Source organism: Colius striatus, chromosome 4 (genome assembly GCF_028858725.1).
Source record: "Colius striatus isolate bColStr4 chromosome 4, bColStr4.1.hap1, whole genome shotgun sequence".
NCBI classification, from domain to species: Eukaryota; Metazoa; Chordata; class Aves; order Coliiformes; family Coliidae; genus Colius; species Colius striatus.
The window spans coordinates 54,880,959-54,907,589 of NC_084762.1; the positions used below are offsets into that span (position 1 = coordinate 54,880,959).

Sequence of the window (26,631 nt, forward strand, 5' to 3'; positions counted from 1 at the left end):
TGATGGACGGTTTTAGCTTTTGAACACCATTGGTGGAGCACACAGTTAATATATGACAAACTGTTACTCAGCAGTAATGCAAAGTCATCTTTTAAGGCACATGTCATGGACATTTGAATTATAGATACTCACACTTTGTCTGTATACTGGCTTAAATGCTATACTTCTGCCCCATCGATAACTGACAAGTGTATTCTTCAGCTTTAGTGATGGATATCATTGTGTTTGAGATCTGAATTCTAGAGCTCCAAGGTGTGTGCAAAAAGATTAACAAACAACTGTTTTCATGTATGTTCAGACCATATTTCATAAAAAAAATCAATTCACTCAAATATTTGAGTTCCAGAAAAGAAATCTATATTGAAGTGTAAGAGAGTAAAATTAGAAATAATCATCTTTTCCATTTTCCTTCATTACATTGTCTGTTTTAACTCTTAGAAGCTATTAATGAGGCTTTCATCTTCTTTGATTCTGAGGAAGACCATTTAGAATCCAAAGAGCCCACCCAAAGAATGGATAAGTAAACATATGGACTTTATCCTTGGTTATCAAAATACCAAAACCAATAATTCATACTTTTACAGTGCTGATAATTTTGTAGCTTACATTGTCCCCATGTTTACAATTTATATTTTGGTTCTTTGACACATTATACATCATGGAAGTCATTGTTTTCATCTTATATATTTAGTGACTACAGCAACATATTAAGAATATAACTCTATTTCATTTAATCTGGTGGATATAATTTCTATTAAAAAAATATTTATTTTAAAACTTTACATCAGATTTCGAAGTGTTTTATATTTTTTACATATTTTGTGATGAAAAATAGAAGTTTGTTGTTCTGTACCTTAAGTCAGCCTTCAGACACAGCAATAATTTTGATCCAAAAAATGACACTAGTAGATGTCTCACAGCATATATTGAAGTATAATGTTATGGAAATAAATAGATGATAGATTTAAAAATAATAGAATGAGAAAGTCTTACAGATTTGCAAGGTTTTTGATAGAAACCTTTGAAATGTATCAGTCCATTTGCTGAAACAAAAAAGGTATTTCATATGGTTGCATCAGTTGCTACGTAGTATGAAATATTACCTTTTTCACTGGATTTAAGACTGGATTCACTGGATTTCGTAAACCAGCAATTTTGATGCTGATTTATTTTTTCCCTAATGGAAGCAAAGCCTCTTTTTATAATACTTGGAAAACTTCATCACTGATAGGTATCCTTTAATTTGAAATATACTGACAATAAATAGACCTATTTACACAAAAATGACATTTCTGAAAAACATTTTGAGGTATATAAACATTAAAGGCACAGAAATGCTGGTCCTAGAAAGAATTGGAAGAAATATGTTCTATTTTAACTACCTTCTCTTACTTTTTTAACCAGTGCAAAACGTACGCCTGTGTATTGGAGAGTCATCTTATGGGACTTACTATCGACTTTAGCATGGGCTTTATCTGTTTTGATGCTGCCACAAAGGTAAAGTTCTAAGATTTCCATCACATTCTTACTATGCCTCATTATTTCTTGTATTTTGAGATAACTGGTACATCCTTAAAATATACTTCTTTTTGTTATTGCAACAAATCATCTCTTGTCAAGTCTCTTGTTTGTATTCTAGTTTAGATTCAGGGTTGATTTCTAAATGATGTGAGAAGTTGTATTCTGTTACATGCTTGTTATCTAAAAGCCAATACAAATATCAATCTGAATTAAGGATAGTCTTCACTTTTTAAGTTCACGTGAAAGCTCCGACTGGTTCAGTTCAATATTTCTTTTTCTGGTATTTTAGTTAGTTTTGGGAAGAAATAATCTTGGTTTCAAGCTGATCTGTAAGCTTGGAAAGAACCTGCCTTTCACTTCACTTTGTTCATGGGTTGGAGTGTGTGTTATTACAGCAATTACAAGTATATGCATTATATATTTCAGTGTCAGTAAAAAGAGAAATCTGCCATGGTCTATATGTCTCATACTATTCTCATCAGCCTTAAAAAAACTCAATATAACCGACGAAATAGTTTGCTATATCAAGTGAATAATACGGCATCAATTTCCAGATTACATGAATGCAAGTCAAAATCTCAGTATATTCATTCAAAGCACACGAATGTTGACATTTGCACTAATTGCTCACAAGTACAAAAATGTAAGCAGGCTTTGTTGCTGCTTCTGGGTGCCACTGTTATGGGAGTCTGTGAAATATTTTTTCTGAGTTCCACTTCTCTTCAGTACTTGTTTTCCTTTGAGATGCTGCAGCATTGCCACCAGCAACTGCTGAAAATTCCCTTTTCTCTCCAGAATATGCTCCTATCCTCTATCTTAATCAACCCTTTTACTACATTACTCCACTAATCATAACTTTTTTATTAATAATATATATATATAGTACAGTAATATTGTAGCGATTCTTGTGTATAAAGATAATTTGCATCTCCCTCAAAGCTCTTGCACATCTCTGATTCTCAAAAGGCTTCAGACTCTTTCAAAACTATTACCTACAGTACAGGCATATATCAAATTTTAGATAACAAAGCACAAGCACAACTGCTTTCATACACGTTAACATGGCTGAAGGGTACCAGAATATGAGTTCCTTAGAACATTTATAGGTTCCTTAGAACGTGCAAAGTAAATTTCCAGATATAGAAAAAAAAGTTCTACTAGAAATGTAATTTCACTGTCTTGCTTTCTTGAGTAAGTTGTGTTTTTACAGTTGTGCAAAATTTCTGGAGATATCATCTTGGTGAACAATATTATTTATAAAACAGATTCTTCTTTACTCTCACAAATAGATTTTGCAATCATTTTCTTTCATAGCCAAGAGCAGAAAACTGTTTCAGGTATTAAAATTGACTACTGAAACACTAAGGCAACTGTTTGCATTGCCAGTAGATTTGTATTCAGCTTATGTCTCCTCTTCCTGATGCCCCATGTTCCCTACCAGGTCACGTAAGTAATACTAATAATACGTGACAAACACAAACATCAGAAAAAGTACAGAAAAAAAATCTGCATCTAACTTCCATTTCAAGCCAGAAGGGTCCTGACTGCATAGACTGGGAACCTACTCGAACTAAAACCACACTGCACAAGCAGGTAGCAGAAGATCCACAATGCAAGACACCTGCAGTGAAGCTTGGATGATTTGATGGCAACCAGAAGAAAGACAAGATGGAATTTTCAGTCTTCCAAGTGTCTCAGCCTTGAGAAGGGCTATAAAGCACTGTAAGAGTATGAGGCAATTTTACTTTTCCTTTCATTAGTAAAGTCATGAAACCACAGAATGAACTTGTTTCTTTTGGGGTGGCATCTAGTCTCAGCATCCAAAAAGTTTTGAAATTTTAAACCAAGCATTAACTGCAGCTGAGCTTCTGTGAGTCTTGAGGGTCTAAATACTTATGAAAGAGAACACATTTACAGAATACGAAAGAGGTTTCATCAAAAAGTGAAAGAGTGGCAGATATGTGAAAGAATTTCCTTGAGGAAGGGAAAGGCTTCATAGACATTATGTGGACAGAACAAACAAGTGTAGAATTCCTCATTAACTGGAGGAAAGACATTTTTATTACAGTGCTTAGACTGTAGACTACAGAAGATGTAGTACATTTTGCATCATCTGCAACTGACGTACTGTGCTGCTCCTTCTCCTTCTCTCCTACCAGCCTTGCAGTGGGTGGCAGCCCACAAAACCTTTATCGGACTCAGACCAGCCTTAGAAATCTCCCAGTTGGTACCACTCATTCACCACTGATTTACAGACTGCAAGGAAGAGCAGAATCCTACTGCTGCTCTTTTAAATCTATCACCAACCCTATACTGTGTTGCTTTGGTCCTCAGAGCTCCTGACACCACCCAGGAGCTGAATGCTGTGATTCCTCCTTAAAAAATAACTCACATTTTCTAGTGCTACATGTATCTTGTAATTTCCTTTCTACCTTTTCCACTTGCACTCTCCATGATTTCTTGCACTTCCTGTCTTTCCATTTTAGACTGATAAAATCAATTCTTACTGATTTTTCTTTTTAAAATGTATTTTATTTTCCTGAATGAAGGAAGGACCACACTGGTAAAGCTCAGGAGTCAGCACACAGAGAATCCTAAAGCTTTTGGGATTTGGTTACATTTTTCTTTGATACAGAAAGACAGGCAAGCAGAGTACAGTTTAAAATAAAGACACTATGTTAAAAATGCTTGATTTATTAGATAGCATGCATAATAGAGATGTGCAACATATCCATTTAGTAGTCATAGAGAACATGTATATTGGCAATTCAAGAAAATAAATGGATAGCCGTAACTAAAACTATTAAATTCCCTACAGACTTATGATATGAAGACCTCAAGAGCTTTTTTTTTTTTTTTGCTTCACTGACAAATCCAGACTTTGAGCTTGTAAAGGACAAACCCAAGATTTTGTTTTCCTTGGTAATCTGGTGTTAGTGTGAGAGGATAAGGATGGCTCTATACGCAATTGTATAGAGAACATAAAATGAACATTACCATATAAAGCAACATAATCTATTGCCAAGTGTCTGCTACAGTTGAAATTGTCAAAAAAAGCCATAAGATGAAAACTAATCTTAATTCTGCCCTAAGTGTGTCAACCACATTTTAATGTTGGTTCAATGCTTTAATGTAATTTAACTTGCAGTATTTGAAATAACTTCTCTCTTTCTCCCTTGCTGGTTTTCTATTGAAAGTGAATTTAATTAATCTTTGTGAATATCATTTAGATATTCTCCATGCTCTTGTCTACCTAATCTGGTTTTCCAGATTCTATTTGGTTACTCCTTGCACTAGAAAGTATTTTTGTTATACAGTATCTGCTTCAGATATTTCTTTTTAGATGGTTTAAATGCTAAATGTTTTTTTAAATACAAAAAAGTTTAAATTATGCAAAAAGTTATGTTGCAGGTGTTAGAAATTAAAATCCAAATTTTGCAACATTATGTGTCAATATCTACTCGGGAAAACATTTTTCCCAAGTCCTGCACAGCTACAGTGCATCAGTTCAGGTCCTATATTTGTCTATTGTTAGCTAGTATATAAATATAAATATTTTAATGAGCAAATATAACACTTTTGTGGTCTATTTATGTTAGGTATGGACATACATAAAAATTATGATAAGCACTTATAAATAAGGTTTGACGATCAGTGTAGCGATCTTAAGGATGGAGACTGAGAGATCAAAAAGCATAACAAATGTGGAGAAATTCATCTGACTACTATTTTGAAACAGATCCAAAGTATAGAACTACTTCCTCAAGTTGTATATAATATGTATAAGTTTGTGTGAGTGTACACTACAGTATAACTACCTGTGCAAAGTCCATCACGTTTACTGCCCATTAAAGCAGTGGTTAAAAATATATATTTGTCAGAAGAAAAAGAAAATCATCCCTTATAGGACTGAAGGGAAATGTAAGTGCTGTTGAATTACATAGTGATACTAGAACAAAGTAAGAAAAGACTCTGTAATGGTGCACAAGGTGCATATTAACAAAGCTCTATATGTCTGTCACACACTTTGTGCATGTCATCAAAAAAGAGAATACATTCTAAAAATAGCTTTGCAAATCATAGAATCACAGAATGGTAGGGATTGGAAGTGACCTCTAGAGATCTTCTAGCTCTGTCCCCTTGCTAAAGCAGGTTCACCTCAATCAAATCACACAGGAACACTTCCTAGGTGGGTTTGGAAAACTTCCAGGCAAAGAGATTCCACAACCTCCCTGGGTAGCCTTTGCTAGTGCACCTTCACCCTCACATGAAAGAACTTTCTCATGTTCAAGTGCAACTTCTTGTGATCCAGCTTATGCTCTTTACCTCTTGTCCTGTCTTTAAATTGATTTTCATAGAATCATAGAATGGTAGGATTTGGAAGGGACCTTTAGAGATTATTTAGTCCAATCTCCCTGCAGAAGCAGGTCCACCTAGATCAGGTTGCATAGGAACATGTCCAAATGGGTCTTGAAGACCTCCAAGGAAGGAGACTCCGCAACTCCTCTGGGCAGCCTGTGCCAGTGCTCTGTCACCCTCACAGTGAAATAGGGTTTTTTATGTTTAAATGGAACTTGTGTTCCAGCTTCATCCCATTACCCCTTGTCCTGTTGCTAGCTACAATAGAAAAAAGGGATGTCCCAGCCTCCTGACACCCACCATTTATATACCTGTAAATATTAGTGAGATTCCCCTTCAGTCTCCTCTTTTCTAGACTAAACAGCCCCAGTTCCCGCAGCCTTTCCTCATAAGGAAGATGCTTCAGTCCCCTGATCATCTTGGTGGCCCTGTGATGGACTTTCTCCAGAAGGTCTCTGTCCCTCTTGGACTGAGGAGACCAGATCTGGACACAGGACTCCAGATGAGGCCTCACCAGGGCAGAGTAGAGGGGGAGCAGAACCTCCCTCAACTTGCTGGCCACAGTCTTCTTGATGCATCCCAGGATGCCACTGGCTTTCTTGGTCATGAGGACACATTGCTGACTCATGTTTAGTTTATTAACCAGTACTCCCAGGTATGTCTCTGCAGAGCTGATCTGCAGCAGGTCAGTCCCCAGTTTTTCATACCAAAAGGCTTTTAAAGAACACAGAACATAATTTATCTTATTTTCTCAAGGTAGAAATATTATAATGTAAGTCTTGAAAACAAATATTTAATCTGTGCTTTGAAATGCTGAGAAAATAGCTACTATTACTTTAATGTAAGCTATGAAGCATGATTTGTAGAGTCTTATGTGCTGTCAATAGAAATAGACAAATGTTTGTAGGTAATCCATCAGTACTAAGCAAATAAACTGAAGTCATTTAACATTCAATGTGACTTCAGTAATGGACAAGAACAATGATTTTATTAGTGCTGCCTTTCTTGAGCTTTTCCTTTCTCTCAGTTTTGTTCTTTATCCTTTGTGTTCTCCTCTGTCTTACCCTTTACAGTTATAAAGCCACAGCATTTGACAAAGGAAATTGCCTTGGACCGTGATTCCTTTGTAGTAAGACACTCTCTAGAGATCAGTAACACAGTAGAACTGAATATGAACAGGATCTTAATCCTACTCAGTTCCCTACTGCTGCTATCCAGTATGGACAAAGTGTCACTTTGCAAGAATGCAATCTTTCTCAATTACTTATGAGACAGACAAATTAGGGTGTATCCCAGGTGTCCAAAGGCCCAATTACTTTTATTCTTGAAAATAGGGACTTAACAAGGCATCTGCTCTTGATTTATTTTGACTTGTAAGAGTATCACTTATTTTAGTCAGATAACAAACAATATTAGCATGAGAGGTGTCCATTGAAATTTATCATAATTCTGTAATATATAATATGCAAATTTGCCTCATGAACAGAAGAATTATTTAATCAGTCAGCATATCAAGAAATAAAAAAGGAAGCAATGCTGGAAAAATACAGCTATAACTTTTTGAAGATATAATGAAAAAAGACAACAAAGAGACTTGCTGAGACTGATCATTGACCTCTGACAAAGATGGTTTCTATATTCACTGTACTATTTACCGGTGGTCTGAGATGTAGCTGTCTATATGTTATAAAACATTGACAGACAGATTTTCTCCAGATGAAGGCCAAATTTCTTTGTCAATACATAATTAAAATTGTGTGTTCATATCAAAGAAAAATAAAACCTGTATTTGATGATATGTGATGGCCGGTAAAGTAATGCTCTTGCCGTGTGTGATGCAAATACTATTTCCCAAGTCTGTTAAGTGTAAATGGTCTTTCTTGCAAGAATTTAATTGGTCCACAGTGCATAATCCACTGTAGAAGAGACAAGACTGATTAATAATAAACTTAAGGTAGTTAATCACTGAAGCCATAGGACACAAATTAAATGTGCTTTAGTTGGAGACTCTCTTGTTGAAAAAATACAGCTTTTCTTTCCTAGCACCAATGGCAAAACACCCTGTATGTCCTTGCTATATCATATAGCTGTCCTTGAACCATGGACTAGTGACACACTGTCATGGTTTGACATGACAGCCTTTTCTGGTAAGGGGACAGAGGCTGTAAAGATGGCTTCTGTAAGAAGTTGCTCAAAACTCTCCCCAGCTCTGAGCCAGACCTACTACTGGGGCTGAGCCAATTAGACACCTCCACAATCACTTTGTAAGAAGAAGCCAAAAAGAGGAGGCTTCTTCCTGTTTCTTCCTTCTTCTGTCCCTTCTTTTCTGGATGGTGGTGGTGCAAGGAGTGGGAAGAGAGAGAGAAGCAACTATACGGACTCCAACGTCAGTGATGAAAGAGAGGAGGAGGTGTGCTGGAGCAGAGACTCCCCTGCATTCTATGGAGAGGACTGGTAAAGCAGATATTTGTTAGCATTTCATTAAAGATCCCGTACCAGGGGCAGTGACTACAGCCAGAGGAGGCCACGTCCCGTGGAAGGAACCCAATATTCACAAAAGCTATAACTGTGGGGAAGAACCCACGTCAAAGCAGCTCATTAAAATTATGCCCAGAAGAGGCCGTGTCCTGAGGGAGGAACCCTGTAGCTGCAGAAGCTGCAACTGCTGGGAAGAACCCACACCAGAGATGTTAATTTAGGACTGTGTCCCAGGAGAGGGACCCCGTATCAGAGCAGGGGAAGAATGCCAGGAGTCGTCCTCCTCTGAGAAGAGAGAAGCAGCAGAGCCCATCTGTGAGAGACTGACCATATCCCCCATTCCCTGCCCCCCTGAGCCGTTGAGAGGGGAGGAGGTAGAGATATGTGGAGCAGTGAGCTGGGCCCGGGGAGAAAGGAGGGATGAGGGCGGGAGATCTTAAAGTACTGGCTGTAATTTTCTCAATCATCCTTCTCTCTTTTTGCCTTTTTTTTCTGTTCTGTTTCGTGTAGGTAGTAGAATAAACTTTCCTACTTTCCTCTCTAAGTCGTGTATTGGAGACTGTTTTGCCTAGAACTGTAATTAGCATTGAGCCCTTCCTTGTCTCTATCCACAGCAACCTTGATTATGTTTTTCCTCCCATTTTGCTGGGGCCTCTGCCATCCTAATGAGGGTGGGGGTGAATGGGGGTACCCAGTGAGAGACTGTCGTGGTGCTTCTTTGCTAGCTGGACCAAACCTCAACAGACACTCATATTTCTATGCATATTCCTTAGAGTATGATAAGTAAAATTACAGAGACGCTTATTTATCCTGTATTTGTTTGATAGTCCCGTATCTATTTAGGGTAAATCAAGCTCCTTGACCCAAAACAAAACAATACCCTAAACAATGCTCCCAATTATACCTCAAACTAAGTTATGATGCATTCCCACTTTTCTAATACCATTTTCTAGAAGGGAAGTGATTTTGTTTGATGACATCATCAAAATTTTATGTAGCTTAGTTCAGGATTCTGAAATGATGGGAATAAGTAGCAAACTGGCATATGAAATAAATGTGAAGATATTCTCCAAGGCCCCTTGCAGATTATGTGTTCTAGATTTAACTCTAGTGCTAAGAATAGAAGCAATATAATTTGCTTCATTTGTGTGACTGTGGGGAACATTATCAAAGTATTACATGTACTGAAGTCAACAGCTATTCTTCCATGTGCCACTTGCACTTTGCATTTATGTCCCATCTATAAAATTAAAATATGCAGTCACAGAGCATCGTTGGGTAATTATAGCAAAATAACACTAGCTAAAGTTAATAGGCAGTAATTTGATTACAAAGACTAGAACAAATGAGTCCTAGATGATTACCTATAAATAAAATATTCCTCATTAAAAAGTATTGGTGGAGAATCTTGGTCCCAGATATGTCAAAGGAAAAAGAAATCCTATTAATTTCAGTGAAGACAGGATTTCACTTTTTGATGTTTTCTTATTACAGTAATTTTATAGCATCTCAAGAGAAGCCTTAAATCTAATTTGCCAGCTTGTCTGCACTGTTTATTTGTTTGCATTCCATTTTAGAATTCTTTGAGGTTGATTTTATTAAATGGTATAAAATATAAAAAGCAGCCTAAGAAATTTATGAATAATAGTTATGAAAAGGATTTATATATTATTGGTTGTTTTCAATGTTATGCATGATACATACAGTACTTGTTCAATTAGATTGTCCTTTTACAGTGCATTTCTGAAAACATGGATTAACTATGTCAGATTTTCCATGATCACACTGGAAGTGTGCAAGCTGTGAAACTGGTGGTGTTTTTAACATATACTGTTAGCTTGATCTCTAGTTTCTAGGTTGCACTGCTCACTGTTATTTACAAGTTTTATCTCTATTCATTGATTGGATATTCCCTTTTAAGTCCATCCATACTGAGCTCTCACCATACTGAGTCTTCCATCAAGGCATGATAAGATTGTGCACCTCAACTTCAGAAGTTTCTCAGTGTCCTCACGAGTAGCTGATGTCATAAGCTACCACAAAATCATTTTTTAATATGGTCGCAAATTGTGCTTTAAAGGGAATAGCCATCTGATCCACGCATCAGTTTTTTTTAGGTAAACATAAATTTGCAGCTTCCAAAAAATGCCATGTATAGTCCTGTAGAATATTCTCAGTGATACAGGTTACACAGTTACTCAGGATTGGGCAAGGAAAGCATTTAAAGAGAGGAGAATGTTTTTACTAACTGAAAGAACCCCTGTCAGAGTGTATTACAGAATGTTGAGCTCAGTAATGCTGCACCTTCACATAAGTAAGTACTTATGCTTACATTTTGTACTTAATAAAAACTGATGTAGGGATAATTTCTATGACACACATTAATTTTAAAAATATATTCTGAAAAAGAGAACATGTTTTTCAAATGTAGTTGTTTCTTAGAAGTACAAAATTAAATTACTTGACGTTAATTTTCTGAGGTGAGCATTCAACAAATGGTTCTGAGGAACTGCGATGTTCAAAAATATGAAAAATAATTCACTTGGTTCTGACGGTGGTATAGATAGTATCCCCAGGGGTGCCTATTCCTAATGCAGGAGAATTGGCTTCTAAAATGAGAATTCAGGACAGTCACCATAACAAGCACTGTTACACTGAAATCAGTCCACAGGAACAGGAGAGATGATAGCATGTGAAATTCTCTCTCATGAGTTTTTGTCACTGCTGTAGCTACAAATTTATGGGAAACTGAGTCTTGGGTGAGTAGGTCTTGCTTCTCTTTTATACTTTGTGAGGTAGTCATTGGAAAAAGGATACATCTGATCCCTGTTTGCTGCTTATGGATTTTGCAGTAACGAAAAGTAAAAGGAAAAAAACTCATCCAGAACATAGGAAACCACAGGAGCGGGTAACTTAGGAATCTCCAATACACTGTATTTTAGGCGGGTGATTTGACTGCTGGTCACAGCATTCTGTATCATCTTATACATCTACTACACGTGCAAAATGTGCAATTCTGGCTACACAGGGCAATGCTTCAGATCCTTTGGTAGGAGATGAGGAATTAAATGGATGTTACTGGGCATACACTTAAATAATTCATTCAATTTTAGCTCTTGAATTAGTTTACATCTAATTTAAGTTGGTTACACTTCTAATATAGTGTGGTGCATTCAGGTGTAAATGCTTCCAAAATGTATCTAGTAAACCAGTATTCTTCCTAGTTCAAACAAATAAGTAGGAATTATTTTTCAGAAATTCTCTAGAACAAAAGAAATAACCAGGGTGACTAGTTTGAATGTTTTAAATACTTTATATTTATGACTTAATAAAATTCATAATGTTTTCTCACTCTTTTTTTGCAAAAAGAACTCTCCTTCATGTGGTCATCTTTGGGAAAATATGTGTGCAATTTGTTGGAGATGACTCCAACATGTTGACTCCAATGTTCTTTCATTTGGGAATCATTTTATTCATTGTCAATGGCATTTTTATTCCTTACGCTTTAGATAAAGAGCAATTAATAGTCTCTGTGAAGTATGCTCTTGAACTGCCTGTTCTAGAAGGTTGTTTTGGTGTCAGAGGACAGAGGAAGTGCAATATTATTTGAGTTACTCTCTAGAAAGATTTTGTCTCCTCCACACTACAGACCTGATTTTGCAATGTACTTAAGTAAGAGCCATTGTTAAGTAGGGTTCTCCAAAACTGAAGTGTGATCTTGAATCATGCTTGTGGTTTGATGTGATTGTAATTGTCTTTCTTCTGATAGGAATGAAGACTGTGGCAAAAGTTCATGAGAAATGCCAAAGTATTGCACCTCAATAGATCCATATTCTTCACTTGAACTTAATCTAATTGAACATAAAGCCAGGTACCCTGGGATTTTCCCTGACCATCAACGGGGTCCTTGTTACTACTGCACCTCTCTCATGGCCTCTTCATACATAATCAGAGAAGAGAAAGATGATAGCTCATTTCTTTGATGTTGTTCTGAGATAAAGACACCATCAATCCCCTTTACATTTTTCATCTAGGAAATGACATACTTAAATAGATTTTCTGTTCCTGCAGAAAGGCAATGGTCTTGGTCTTCTGACAAAATTTGTTAAGTTACATAGGTCTGCAAAAAAAGTTTACAGTGTAGGTAAGAAGCATGGCCACCTGAATGGTATGCTGGGTTTCGGTTTTGTTTTGGTTTTTTATCTCAGTATTCACAGCACATAAGTAAACATCATTGATCAAACAAAGTGAAAGATTTGCACAAATTCAGAGATAAGGGAAGCTATTTTGTTTTCTGTAATACAGATTGGTAGGCTCAGGAGGACAACATTTGAAACGAATATGACATAGTTTCACATAAATTGTCAGATTCCTGTAGTTTATCAGAAACAGAATGTCATTAACATAAAGAGAACAACGTATCCTGAAGCAAAGTGATCTGCATAGATTTGAGACAGTTAAAATTTGACCTCCCTCATATTCTATTTAATTTTAAGTAGATACTAGTCTATTCATAAATATAGACAAAGAGCACAGATGGAAATGTCATTCTACAGCACTAAAAAGAAGTAATTCACAAACCCTTAGACAAAAGAAAACGGAACAGCACTTCTTGCCTTAAGTTTCTGTGTTGTGCAATGCATGTGAAATTAATGTCTTCTCAAAGTAACAGCACAATATGAATTAGGATGATCTTATAATTATGTGAAATACTACTGAAATCACAATGAAAAATGTTGGTGCTTCAAAATATCTGAAGGAGTGGGGGGAGTATCTTTAAATTAGGCTGACAAGACTTACTATAAAAAATACATTTTTATGAAAAGCAGTTTGAAATTTATTTATTCTACATAAATTCACATTAGATATATTAAAAATATGGGTTTTATAGCCAGATGTAAATTTTATTACTTACATCTTTATTCTGTAGAGCAATCTATGTCTTTTCAACAAGACACAATGCAACTCATAATTACTTAAAAGGCCACTGATATACTTAGAATGAATGAACTAGTCAAATTCTTGAGTAGAGGTCTCATAAGTAATCTCAAAAGAACTTCTCATTACATGGCTTCCTTTTGTTGTTTTACAATTTAAAATAGTATGTTTTAATTTTATATGCCATTTATATTAATACAACTAGGTTTTTAAATGTGGAAAGAGAAAGAGAAGACTTCTATGAGACGTTAACACTTAAGATGGGGTAGGGGAATCCATAGATTCAATCGGTGGAAAAAAATACTTGTCTTTTGGCATGACAAGGAATTTACTAACCCTCCTTTTCTTTCTTTGGTTTTTTTTGGTTTTTTTTTTGTTTGTTTGTTCTGTTTTCTTTTATTTAATCAGGATTAAATATAGATAAAGGATTTTCAAAATAAATTTCACATGTGTAGGCTGATGAATTTGAATCAGGCATTGACAAAGTGTAACATATCCAAATGAGTAAAGGGACATCACACCACATAGCACTAAATTGATTTAATTATGTACCATAAAGAGATTTAAATTTCCTTTGGAAGGAGATTAGCTATTTCTAATACAATTTTCAATTATAAGTACACTGACTTGCTTGTATATGATTTTTTATGATTTTGGCTTTTTTTTCCTCCTCTAGGCTGTCCTTTGGAGGTACAAGTTTTCCCAGCTCAAAGGTTCTTCAGATGATGGGAAGAGCAAAATCAAATTTTTGTTCCAAAACCAAGATACTAAACAAATTGAAGCAAAGGTAAAAGCAATACATTGTTTGTTTTATGAAGGCAATGTACATTAAAAGTAATTATCAAAGCAGCTAGGAGAACAGAAGAGTAAATGAAACTAAATTACTTAGAAATATGAAATTAACACAAAGAATGCAAAGAAAAACAAATTCCAAGGAAGAAAGAATCATTACTTGGATTTTTGCTAGTTTAAAGTGTTTCAAAATGTGTAATTACATTTAAAAAAACAATAAAAACCAGGATTTGCTATATATGGTTTTAGGCATATTTGCAAACTCTCCTCTTTATCATTTTATTAAAGCTGTCTGGCAGTTTGAATGCCCTGTTTTTACCCTGTGCTCCTGTCATGAAGAAATGGTGCAAAAGATATCTTTAGTCAACCTTGGGATAAGACACAGCAAAGGTCTAAAATCTGGTTTCATTTCTCAGAGATGGAAAGTGTGGATTAAACACATATTCCTTAAAAGAGTGAAGCTTTGTGTCTGTGTCTAATTCAAAATTGGAAACGTTGTGTTTTCAGTTATACTTTTGATTCAAGAGTCAATTTATGAAAATAGTAGCCCTGAGAGATGAGAAGTGATCTCCCAGAATCTTTGATAACTGTAGCTATCTTAAAATCTGAATCAAAGGTCTTTTTTACTAGAATCCCAATTTTTGTGCAAACCTAAGTCTGTTTTCTTGGCCACCTTTAAGCCCTGCATTTGAAGCATTTCCTATAGTATTTTTCCCAACTGTATCAGAGAGAGCATTGCCGAATAAGGTTCCCTGAGGATAAAGGAAACTGATAATAATTTTTTGTCTGAAAGAACTAAATGTGCATAGCTTAATAAAGTCTATTAGGCAAAAAGGCATTGGATCAGGGCAATTGTGAGTTTAAATATATATAGCTACATTAAGCAGAGACTTTTCTTTTCCTGTTTCCCAATATCTGCCTGCTATTGCTGTTATAGAATCAGCAATAATTTTATGACTAATGAATTGGGACAATGTTTCTGGGGATTTTTTCAGTAAAATTATAATATATTTTTAAGTATGAAATCCAGATTTTCAAGGAGTAAAATTACTTTAATCCAAATGTTTTTAACTTTTCAATTAAATCAGTTATGCAATTAAAATAAAAAGCCTTAGAGATCTTCTAGTACCTATATCATACCTATTGTTATTCCTTCTCAAACTAGATAGATCATTATTTTTAGCAAATTTAATTTTTGTACCTTTTATCAATGTAGAAATTCTACCTTGTGAAGACAGAATATTATACAACTTGTTAGCATACTTACTAATATGTTTTCATGTTCTCTGTTTGGTTCTCTTTATTTTAAATTTAAATTTTCACATAGATCAATTTGGAAATAAAAAGTTGATATTTTCATTTTCTTTTCTATACCAATTATATCATGATCAAAAAATGTCAGATTATGTTGTCTTTGCTTATGTGCTGTGGCATTTATAGTGAGCACTTCTATATGTTGCAATTTCTTTACATATGAAAGATATTACTTAGTGTAAGAAATATAAATAAATGTGGCTATGAAATGAATGTGAAGATTCTTGGGTCATATTTTTTCAACTTTGGTTAGTTTAAATTTCTACAGGTAAGCCCCTTCAGTCTCCTTTAAACCTTTCACTGTTCAATATGAGAAGAAGTGGAACAATCTAGCCCAATTTTTTGGGATTTTACAGAGTTTGAGGTATAGCTATTTGGGGAGCTCTTGAGTCATTAGGAAATGTTAATCAGATTTTCAGAACTACTTGTTATGCCAGGATTCATGCATACTGTATGCAGGCTTCATTTGGAATCAGATGATGGGAATTTTGTAAAACATCTGTTAAAGGTTGTGATGAATATTCATAGCCACAGCTATCTTCACCTGTTAAATGCAGTTCTGTGTTTCAGATGGCCTGGAAACCCACTGTTGTGAGGGGAAATACACCATAAAATTTCATTTACATAAAGATTATTTTTGCCAGCTATATTACATAAGGAATAATCTGCATATAGTGAAATAACAGCTTACATCTGAGAACAAATTTGAAAATCTGAGGAGCCATTGCCCCAACATATTAGGGCTCTTCATTTTGACATTTCCACACAGTAATGTGGAAGCAAGGTATGGCAGGTAACTTTGATCTAGCTTAAGATCATCATTAAAACTGAGAGTTAACACCAGCATACTCTATGCAGAGCCTGCTATGATGTATGCATTCCTGATTTGAAACATCTGCTTTTTTTCCCACCAAGTTGTGTTTTCCCCCATCTCTGAGTTTCAGCTATAGCTATGATGAAATGTGTTAATGTATTTAATGCACTATAATTCTGTCACACCGTGCAGATGTGAGAAGGTCCAGACAGAGGGATTTTATTTTATTATTGGATTGGAGTTTTTATAATATTACTTTCATCAGGATTGACAGACACTGAATATGAGCCAGCTGTGTGCCCAGGTAGACAATAAGGCCAATGGCATCCTGGCTTGTATCAGAAATAGTGTGACCAGCAGGACCAGGGCAGTTTTGGGCTCCTCACTACAAGAAAGACATTGAGGTGCTGGAATGTGTCCAGTGACGGGCAACAAAGCTGATGAAGGGTCTGGAGAACAAGTCTGATGTGGAGTATCTGAGGGAACTAGGGTTGTTTAGCCTGAAGAAGAGGAGACTGAGGAGGAATCTTATCACACATTCATTATCTAGAGAATTTAGAGTGTCACATTTTTTTATTATTGTAGAAATACATTCAGACATGTAGATAAACATGTCTTGGAAAAAAATAATTATGCAGCAGCATTTTAAATTTTAGCCATACTGTCTTCATAATTGTCCATAATTGGGTTTGTTTTGTTTTGTTTTTTTTTTTTAAACACCACCAAAGCTCATATTCCTAAGTGATAGGAAGTCTTTCACTGATACTGGAGGTCTTCAAAACCCGCCTGGATGCAGATTTATTTATTTATTTATTTATTTGTAACTGAAAATAATTTCAAACATTTAAACATTTGAATGATTCTCTTAGACATTGTTAAAATACTGTGCTTTTTTTTCTGAGGAGACTTTGTGCTGATGCTTTTGTTTGTCTTCTCTGTAAGAAATAACATGTTGCTGTAAAGATATATAGTGTAGTATAAAAGAAATGTTTCCTCACAGATTGTAAGCAATTCCAGTCTGAAAAATTGGAGCAGTAATTATTGTAGGTCACACCAGTGAGCCCATGGCAGGGTGCCTGGATGCAAACACCTAATTTTGAAGGTTTCCAAGCCAAGATCTAAGTGGTTTCTGAGAAGAAAACCACTTAGGGGCAGCATTAATCACCGATGCCCCTTAGACATTCCAATCTGTAGGTTATTTCCCACCTGTCACTCAGCTGGAAATATGGCACAAGTTTGCACAGGCAGACAGAATTTTTGTAACTGAGAGCTACAAAAGAGAGCTATTGGCTTGGCAGAACATGGAGACTACACGTCCCTCTCCTGCGTTCTTACTGAGCCGTTGGAGTTGAATTGACAGAAACAAGCACAAAGGGATTCACTTAGGCACCTTTCTATCTACTTACTTACTTAGTTACCTATTTGTTTAGCTATAGTTTAATGAACCATTAGTGTGTCTCCAGTATCACAGCAGCTTTCAGAGGCTAAGACAATCTCAGGACTGTAATAAACTCAAAGGGCTGTACTCTTCAATTTTATCACTGCATTGGACTACTGCAATAGAAATTGCTTTATATTTTTCTGACAGAAAATGAAGACTATATTAAATCTGAGACCTTTTATTTTCACTCTCTGTATATAGAAATATGTATATGCTGACAAACATAGGAATGTGTATATATAAATTTACATCAGCACTGTTATTGCATGCAACTTCTGTTGGAAATCTGTAAGAAAATGTGCCAGTCAGAAAATTCCGTATACTGAAAGTTTCTGAGCCTTATAAAACATATGTATAACTCTAAAGCTACACTTCTATACACTTGTATAGAAATGTAATACAAAGAAAGCCAAATGGCCTGAGTTATTACTGTTTTAATGTGACCAAAATGCTCGCTTTCAAGAGTTCCAAGCTGTCTTGAAGAGTTCTTGCACCGTTTACCAGACTGACATTTCTGTTCATTTCAAATGTATTTTCCAAAATACAATTTTAAATTAATACTTATTCTTACCCTTGAGGGCTTTTCTGTGAGCATAACAGGCCTCTCAAAATTTAGAATAGAATCTTTAAATGGGTTTTAAGTATATCCTTAGGATTTTTTAGTTTATTGCCCAGTTGCAGTGACTGTGTTCTGAGTTCAGATTTCTTTCCTATGTAGGTTTATATGATTAAATTTATAGTTTCTCCATGTCTTGCACATGGATTATCTGTTTTCTATCTATTTTAGATCAGATACTACTATAGTAATATGATGTAACACCACATTTGATGTAAGAACAATTATCTTTTCACATCAGCAGTTTATGTATAGATGAAAGATTTTTTTTTCAAACTCTATCATGAGTACTTGCAAACTTATATTTGCATAATTTTTAAATGTATTGTTTATGGAGTCATATCATTAATATAATGCAACAAAAGTTGGGAAGTCTTTTCATCTGGGAATATTGTTTTCTCATTCCATATCTTTCAATCCAGACTTTCTTTGTGAGAATTTATTAGATTTCCCAGTGTCTGGGAATGGCTCAATGCCTGCATCTTTCTCACGTACCTTTCTGCCCATGTGTCTGGTATGGCAACCTGCAAATGTCTGATATAATAATGGCAACCTGCAAATGTCTGGTATAATAATGTAGGAACATAGGGTAAGAGAAGTTTGAACAAGAGATAGCTTAGAAAGACTATTTGAAGACAGGAGAGTACATGGATATTCCTAGGAGAGTAGAGGCTTAGGAGAGGTGTACAGACAAAAGTCTGGAAATAGGAATAATAGTAAATTGTATACTATGGACATGTAGATGTGGCTTAGGTTTTAATTTCTTTGCTTTTTTGTGATACAGAGCATTTGTTTTTCCCTACTGGTAGCAACTTCAGTGGCTTCACTGTATATTTCTTCTATCTTCAGGTTTGCCTGTTTCTTTAATCTTTATCTGAAGCTGTGTGTGCAATACACAATACCTTGCCGAGATGAAAGTGTATTGAGATAAGGATGACTGCCAACAAAGTATATATAGAAACAACCAGGGGTGGTTGGGCAAGCATAAAAGCTTGTGGGTTGCCCTTCATCCGCTGACAGTAGTGTAGACCCCTACAGTAGTGTAGTAGTGGGCAGCTAAAAGTGCAAGTTCTCAGCAGAAGTGAGGGAGTGCTTTGTCTGTCAGCAGCTCTAGATGAAGTCTCATCTGTTCAATAAGTTTTCTTGTGATTAGGCTAATCTGCCAGAAAAGTGTTGCTCCTGATAGATCCTGTTCCCATCAATCAAGTTCCTGTGAATTGAGCTGCAGCTATTAATCAGCCCTGTATGTACTCACCACATAATAGTCAGCCTACTGTTCTTCATGTTGGTTTAATTTCCAGTTAATTATGCATTGAAATAGGCATGTTTCATGACAAATAATAACCTAGCATTTGCTGACTGCTTGATGCTCATTTTTTCAGTCAAGGTAATTTCAGCATTGCATCAGTAATATCAATAATACTAATCCAATAATACCCTCAGAGGCTGTTCTGTTGCCTCACCTATTTTCCTTATTGAGCAATGGATCTTCCCTATGTGTTACTGTTGCAGAAACACCTGTCATAACTGTTGGTAATAATTGTATTAATGCACTGTAAAAAATCAGGGTCCAGAAGCCATAATTGTGATAATATGAACTTTCAGCTAATGAAGTTAACCTAATCAACTCAAACAATTCTCAAACTGTACTCGCTTTAGTAGACTTATCCTGTGGAGACATAGGGGGAAATACAGTCATTCTAGAATTGATATTATGAGTATTTCACTGTTTCCCTAAATGTTATTTCCCTCATTTTAAGCTTCAGTTTTGTTTTTATAGTAGCAGAAGGATAAATATTATTATATTAATAAAAATGAGTTAACTGAAAGGAAACTTAATTTGAATGACTGATAGTTCTTACTGTGAAATAGATTCCATCATTCCTTCTTTCCTCATCTTATTTCCTATCTGTGATAAATTTTCTGATTTTGAAATTTGAGGGAGGAAAAAAACTTTTGGCATAGAGATAAAATTGCCCTTGCCCCAATATTTAAAAATAAGAATGTCTTTAAAGGGTTGGGTTTTTTAAGATGGACGCAGATGACACGTTTGTGAAACTTTGCAAAAACTTTATCTTCTGTGTTGAGATTTGGTAGTTAAGGGAGTTTAAAGAAGCTCAGGTTGTAAGAAAGTTAAAGAAAACTACACCCATTCAGTACATCACTGGACAAACATGCAGCTGTCCACTTTCAGTCAGTTGTTATCCCTTGCACATGAGAGATTTGTGAACGTGTCCACGAGTTAGGTGAAGAAATACCTTCCAGGAAATCTCAAGAGGCAGAAAATTGCAGTTTGGTGTCACTTTGAGAGATTTAACAATCTTTTTTGAATTCACATTATCAATATTCTTTTATACAACAACAACAACAAAAAAAACCCAAAAAAACCACAAAACAAACCCCTCAGTACTATATAGCCTGGAAGTACCAGTACTGGGCAGAAAGACAAAATATGCCACAATTATGTATTAGTGGCTTCATATTACAATGCAGAAATCTGTATAGGCAGTCAATCAAAGCAGAAAGATGTAAGCTGTACACCACTATCCCTATACTTACATATTCAAATACCTCCATGTTTGCTTTCAACTGCAACAGAGATTTATTGATTAAATGCCAACTCCAAAAACATACTGATGATGACCTCAGAAAGACTGATCAGATAAAGTCAACTAGACACAAAGGAGCAAATTTATACATAAAAAGATGTAGTTTTTATTTACTCCCTTTGTAGTGGTGTCTAAAAGAGTCCCAGTTAGTCTAATCACATGCTTATAAAGAAATTTAAATTAGAGTAGAAAAAGAAGGACTTTGTCTAATATTTACAAGAAGTTTAAAACATGGATTTTATTCCTTTTTTCTTCAGTCCAATAATAATAATTTTCTCAATGAAACAGATTCAAAACCTTACCGTGTGATAGTAGCCCTTTTTTTAATTGTCTTTTTAATTTTCTTTTAAAATGAAGGAATCAGTGTAGGTAAGATAACTACCAGTGTGAAGTGACAGGTTGAAAAAGTGTAACATGGAACTCAACATTATTGATGTTTGTGGGTACATTGGGTATTCAGTAGCACTTCAGAGATGTGTAGACTTATGATGCACTCATTCAATTTCTATCTAAACTAACCTGCAAAAGTGCCATATTTGCATTAACTTGAGGCAAAAAAAGTTTGTTTTTTCTTAAAAAAAGAAAATATAGTGTCAGTTTACTTCCCCTTTAGCTGGTAGGATCTCTTTTTTCTGTGGAGGCACTTAACTCACAAATTTGTCCATCTTAGCCTTCAAAAAGTTATTTACGGAATGGGAATAAGTCTAAGTTCTTATAATGGAGAGTTATCAGACACGTTAAGAGTATTACATCGAACTATTAAATTTATTGCTAGTTAAATAGTGGTTCGTTTCTGGGTATATGTTTGTGAAGTAGTCTTTTGTTTCATGTTTAATCTTTCTGTTTTCACTTCCAGGAGCTGGAGTTTTCCAACCTGTTTGCGGTCCTTCACTGTATCCACTCATTCTTCGCAGCCAAAGTGGCTTGTTTGGACCCTTTGTATGTAGGCAGTCAAGCCACAGCTTCTACTGCTCCCACAACTTCTGGTACTAGCAAATTAAAGTATACAACTTGACATCTCGTAATACAGCACTGCCACTTAACTACAAGACATAACAATGTATAAATGTTCATAAGATGTAGACCTTTGGTGAACCATGGACGTGGAAATGAATCCTGGAGGCAAGACATCTTGCAGCATCGGCAGATAAATGATCACGTGGGATCATAAATTCATGTCTGTTCTTCAAGACATCGGTAAATAATCCTAGTCAAAACTCCAGAATAAGATGGATATGCTTTTAGTATGACCTATTTGTACTTACATAGTGCTTTAAGCAATGCTGGAAGCAAAGAAGTAAGTGATGAAATGAAGTACTTCAATATTTAATAAAATTTTCAAATTGCTGTTAATAATAAACAAATAGAATTGCCATTTTCCTGTTTTCAGATTTTTTTATGGCAATATACTAAACCCTTAGTTTGAGCATTAAAACTGTTAGTTTGTCATTAAAACTGACATGAGAGAAGCAACAAGCATGTAATACATGATGACAAGGAGATAAGCACGAAAAGGCATTTGTGTATCTCCTCAAATAAGAAAGCACTTTAAGCACTATTGTAAATCCATACTTGTGTCCATACGTGAAGTCATGCTACTTTTTCTATTTTGTTCTTTTATTTTAACAATAGCAACAACAAAGATATAGCCATATTGGAATGATACATTAAAAAAAACCTCACCAACCAAGACACAAAAAGCAAAACATTTTTCCATGTCAAAGTTCCTCTTCTGCAAGTAAAAATGTGATAGGAATTTATTTTTTACTAAAAAGTCAGTGCAAGTGCATACACTATGTCAGCCATTTACTTTCTCTTTTTTGTTGTTTTTGTTCATAATTAAATTCTGTAAATCTAATAGTCTTTGTTCACAATATTTAGTTGTTAAATTTGTTTCGGAGACAATCCACATAATACATTATTTGCATGTTTAACCTTGTTTTCACATCATAAGGAGAACCTCTGTTCCCCTCAGGATCTCAACAAAACAGAGATTCTGCATTATGCTTGAAAAATGAGTCTGCCCTTTGACTTCTTAGTGATTTCTTTTTAATGTATATTGTTAGTAAAAGACAGGAATAAATTCAATAACTTGTAAAGAGTAGATGACAGGATGCATAATGTCTTTATATGTTAAGAATATCACATCACACTGGACCACGTACTAGTTCCAGAATATCATTTTGTTCTGAAATCTGAGGGAGTTTTAAAATTAAAGCTAATAACTTTCTTTAAATAGAATTTTCAAAATAATTTATTTTTTTGCTATTACACACATCCGTGAAGATGGAAAAAATGATGGGAGCATGTGTGAGATATAGCTGAAACAACAGAAAAGATGAGGAATTTTCTATGCCAGGTGGGATAAGAGAACCTAAAAAAACTGCAGGAGGGACAGTTAGTGCAACTACAGTGCGTGAGTAACATTTTAAACAGTGGTTTTCTGGGTTTCTGTATATGATGATGAAATTAAAACTTTTTTTGTTTTTTTTCACCACTTAGACTTCTTATTAAAAATCATTGCAGGTGAGGGTTATGGACACCACTACCTTGTTTAGCAGAAAGACCAATTCTGTCAAATCCCTTTCTACATATTAAGATAACTAAAACTTCCAAAGTGAAGCCAGAGGAAAGCTTTTTCAAAATGGGAACAAGTCAAAATGCAAAGCAGGCACAAAAGATGACTGAATTATAGGGGTAAATCACTTCTCTGGTTTTTTATTTTGCATTAGAATTATTTGGATTTATGTGTGTAAGTGTATCCTTGGCTTGAAGTATAGCTGATCTCACTTGATACTAGTTCCAAAAATAATCTGAAAATAATTTTCTTTCTCTTTTATTGCTTTGAAATATTTTCCAACATGTCATAATCCATCTAATACTTTAAGTGTCATTAAAATTCAACATTTTCATAGTCATCATCACATGTTTGTTTATGTGAATTGTCCCTAAATAAGGGGGTCACATCCTGACCTCTGAACGACACATAAAACTGCTGTGACTGTCCATGGGATCTTCAGTTTGTTTCTGAGAGAGTGCAAACCCCAGATGTTTTGAATTCAAAGCGGCAATTCTTGTAGAGGTTTAACAATAGTAACCCAGGCACTAAATTTGTAAAGAAAATACATACTGGAAACACAAGTTTTGACAAAACACTGACAATGCTGAGAACAGAAGTCCTATATCTCTTAATGACAGTTCCCCTCAACTGTGCTGCCAAATCATCTCCTTCCTTTTAGTGCATTGCTGTGACATTCAACTATCCCAGTATTGGCATGTGCCAACTAAGTAAATGCTCTGCTGTTAACAGCAGAATCTAAAACTAATTAGCTGATAGCTGAATGTTTTTTCTTCAGCCATTCATGTTATGTGCAGAGTTATACCACTGAAATCGAAAGTTGTTTAAGGGACATCATTTAATATCCTTAAATGGACATGATATTCACCCAAAATAGCAGAAAGTATGTAATTGAAAATTGAAAATTGAAAAAAAAAAAAAAAAGAATTTTTTTTAAATATTCTTGTTAAGAACTGAGCATATAACATGAATTTTTGTGACTCCACCATGGTACTCTAGAGAAATCTGTCAAGTATTCTGTTTATAGAAGTGCTGTAACTGGGGGATTTTGTAACTGGGGATTAAATATGCAACATTTAAGAGACAAAATTTAGCCTGTAAATTTTTTTGTTGTTGTTTTTATAACCCCTTATATTTCAGAAATCTAAACTAGTGGGTCTTAATCGATACTTCTGTCTTCAAGAAGATAAAAGCAATGTTGTGAGAATATAAAATGCCATAGCCTTGACTGCAGGTCAGCATTGGTTTGCAAATACGACAAAGGTTTGTGCACTGAGCTCACAGAATATTCAGATATGACTCTGAATCTAGACTTGCCCTTTTACAGCAAGTCCATTAGAAATTCAGTCTTGAACCAAAGAGGGAACATTTTAAACTCTGTGGTATAACTAACCCTGAAATAGCAAAATATAATTTATTCAATAGCTATATTTTTCATTTAAATATCTAGATAAGGGATAGTGAACTTCATACAAGTATCTCAAAAAACAAGATGTATGTTGTAGCCTATTTCATATGTAACATAAAATGAATGCAAGTATTTTGTAAGTCAACACAGTACAGAGACAATGGAAAAAAACAGAATTATAATGAGCTATCAGCGTCTGCTAAAAATCTTTATGTAAGTGAAAGTAAACCAACCAACTCACCACATAAAATTTAATTTGTTCTCTTATGTTGTGGTATTCTTAAATGAGTTTAATAAAAATAAATCTTTATAGTACTGTGCCTATAGAAGTGATGTTACATAGTACACCAAAAATATGTACTCATTAAGTATAATTAAATATATGTGTTTCAATTTGCTTTGCTTTATGATGGAAATTTTAGATGATCTGACCTTCACAGAATTAATTATATGCTATGTTATAGTGTTCATATAATTTGATTATGAAAACATCACCTATTTCAATACACGTGCTTCTGGATTTTATCAGTGAGTGAATACGTTTCAATTCCTACGTCTGTTTAAAAATACAGTCCTATATTTTCAAAAAACCTTTTCCTTCCACTAGCTTGAAGGCACCTTTGAAATAAAAGTTCACATATTTTTTTATGTTGGATATTTTATTTTGTTAACTAAGTGTATCGAGACAAAATAGTTGTGAGTTATTTGTTAAAAAACAATAATTTGGAATTTTGTCTATTCAAAATGGATTTCATAAAGATTGCAGACTGATAATATACAGTATCATTATACTTTGAGGTGAGAATAATGAAAAATATTATTTTCCAATTCAGCCATTAATTCCACAGAAATATATTTAATTTTTCACATAGACTTTTATCAGGATATCTCAAAGTGGACAGCTAAACACAGATACGTAGCTGTCAATACTGCAGCCTGTTACTTTAGATGTGATTTGGTTTATTCAATGCCTTAAGATGTTTCTTACATCAAACAAAATATTAAATAGACTAAAGATCTTATGAATGTACAGTTGCTGCCCTTAAAAATTCAGCAGCATTGCTACAGACCAAGTACCCTCAAGTATTCCCTATGCCAAAAAGACCAGTTTTCATGCTGTTATGGCAATACCAAGGTACCTTTTGGAAAAATACAATGTTATTAAAATGAAACACTAATCCTTGTATTGCATTTTCTGTTTCCTACACAAGTGTAGTGTCTGAAAAAAAAGTTTAAGCTTATTTTAATATTTTCAGCCTTGGGAAATTATGAGTCTGTACTTCGGACTCACATCTCTGGACAGTTCTGCATGATGAAAAACAAGAGACTCCCTGAAGCTCCCAAAATTTATGTGCTTGTCTTAGATGCCTAAGGTAGGACTTGAGGCTTTCAAAAGGGAAAGACAAAGCAGTAATGTAGCTTAGGGTCTCTGAAGGTATATACATGTGTCTATGTCTTTCTGTAGGAGCTACAGCTTCTTCTGTGTCTGTGTTTTCATTTTATCAGGAATGTGCTTTTGAAGCCAGACTTCTGCCTGCTGCCACTGACTGTGCTATTCTTCATAATTCATAGCTGTCCTTAAGCACATGAACTGGGGTTTTAGGGTGAAACAAAATAAGCATAAAACTTATATGAGTTCCAGGTCCTGATGACTTTTAGACCATGCAGCCAAACTGAAATGAGTCCAGAGGGAAAATACCTCTGAGATGCTAACAATGAGGCTACCAGTTCCTAGTGCCAATCGTTTCTGTTTGCAGCAGCTG

The 26,631-nt window shown here is 34.9% G+C and overlaps 1 protein-coding gene across 1 annotated transcript in view; it reads left to right on the top strand.

Annotated features, from left to right (window-relative positions):
- The window catches only part of SNTG1 (syntrophin gamma 1), a 156,304-nt gene extending 134,407 nt beyond the window's left edge, over nucleotides 1-21,897 (top strand). The window contains exons 16-18 of the mRNA XM_061995878.1: nucleotides 1,405-1,497; nucleotides 13,973-14,083; nucleotides 21,739-21,897. Coding sequence (XP_061851862.1) covers nucleotides 1,405-1,497; nucleotides 13,973-14,083; nucleotides 21,739-21,897 — 363 coding nt within the window. The remainder of the gene's footprint in view (nucleotides 1-1,404; nucleotides 1,498-13,972; nucleotides 14,084-21,738) is intronic.
- Nucleotides 21,898-26,631: the final 4,734 nt, after the last annotated feature.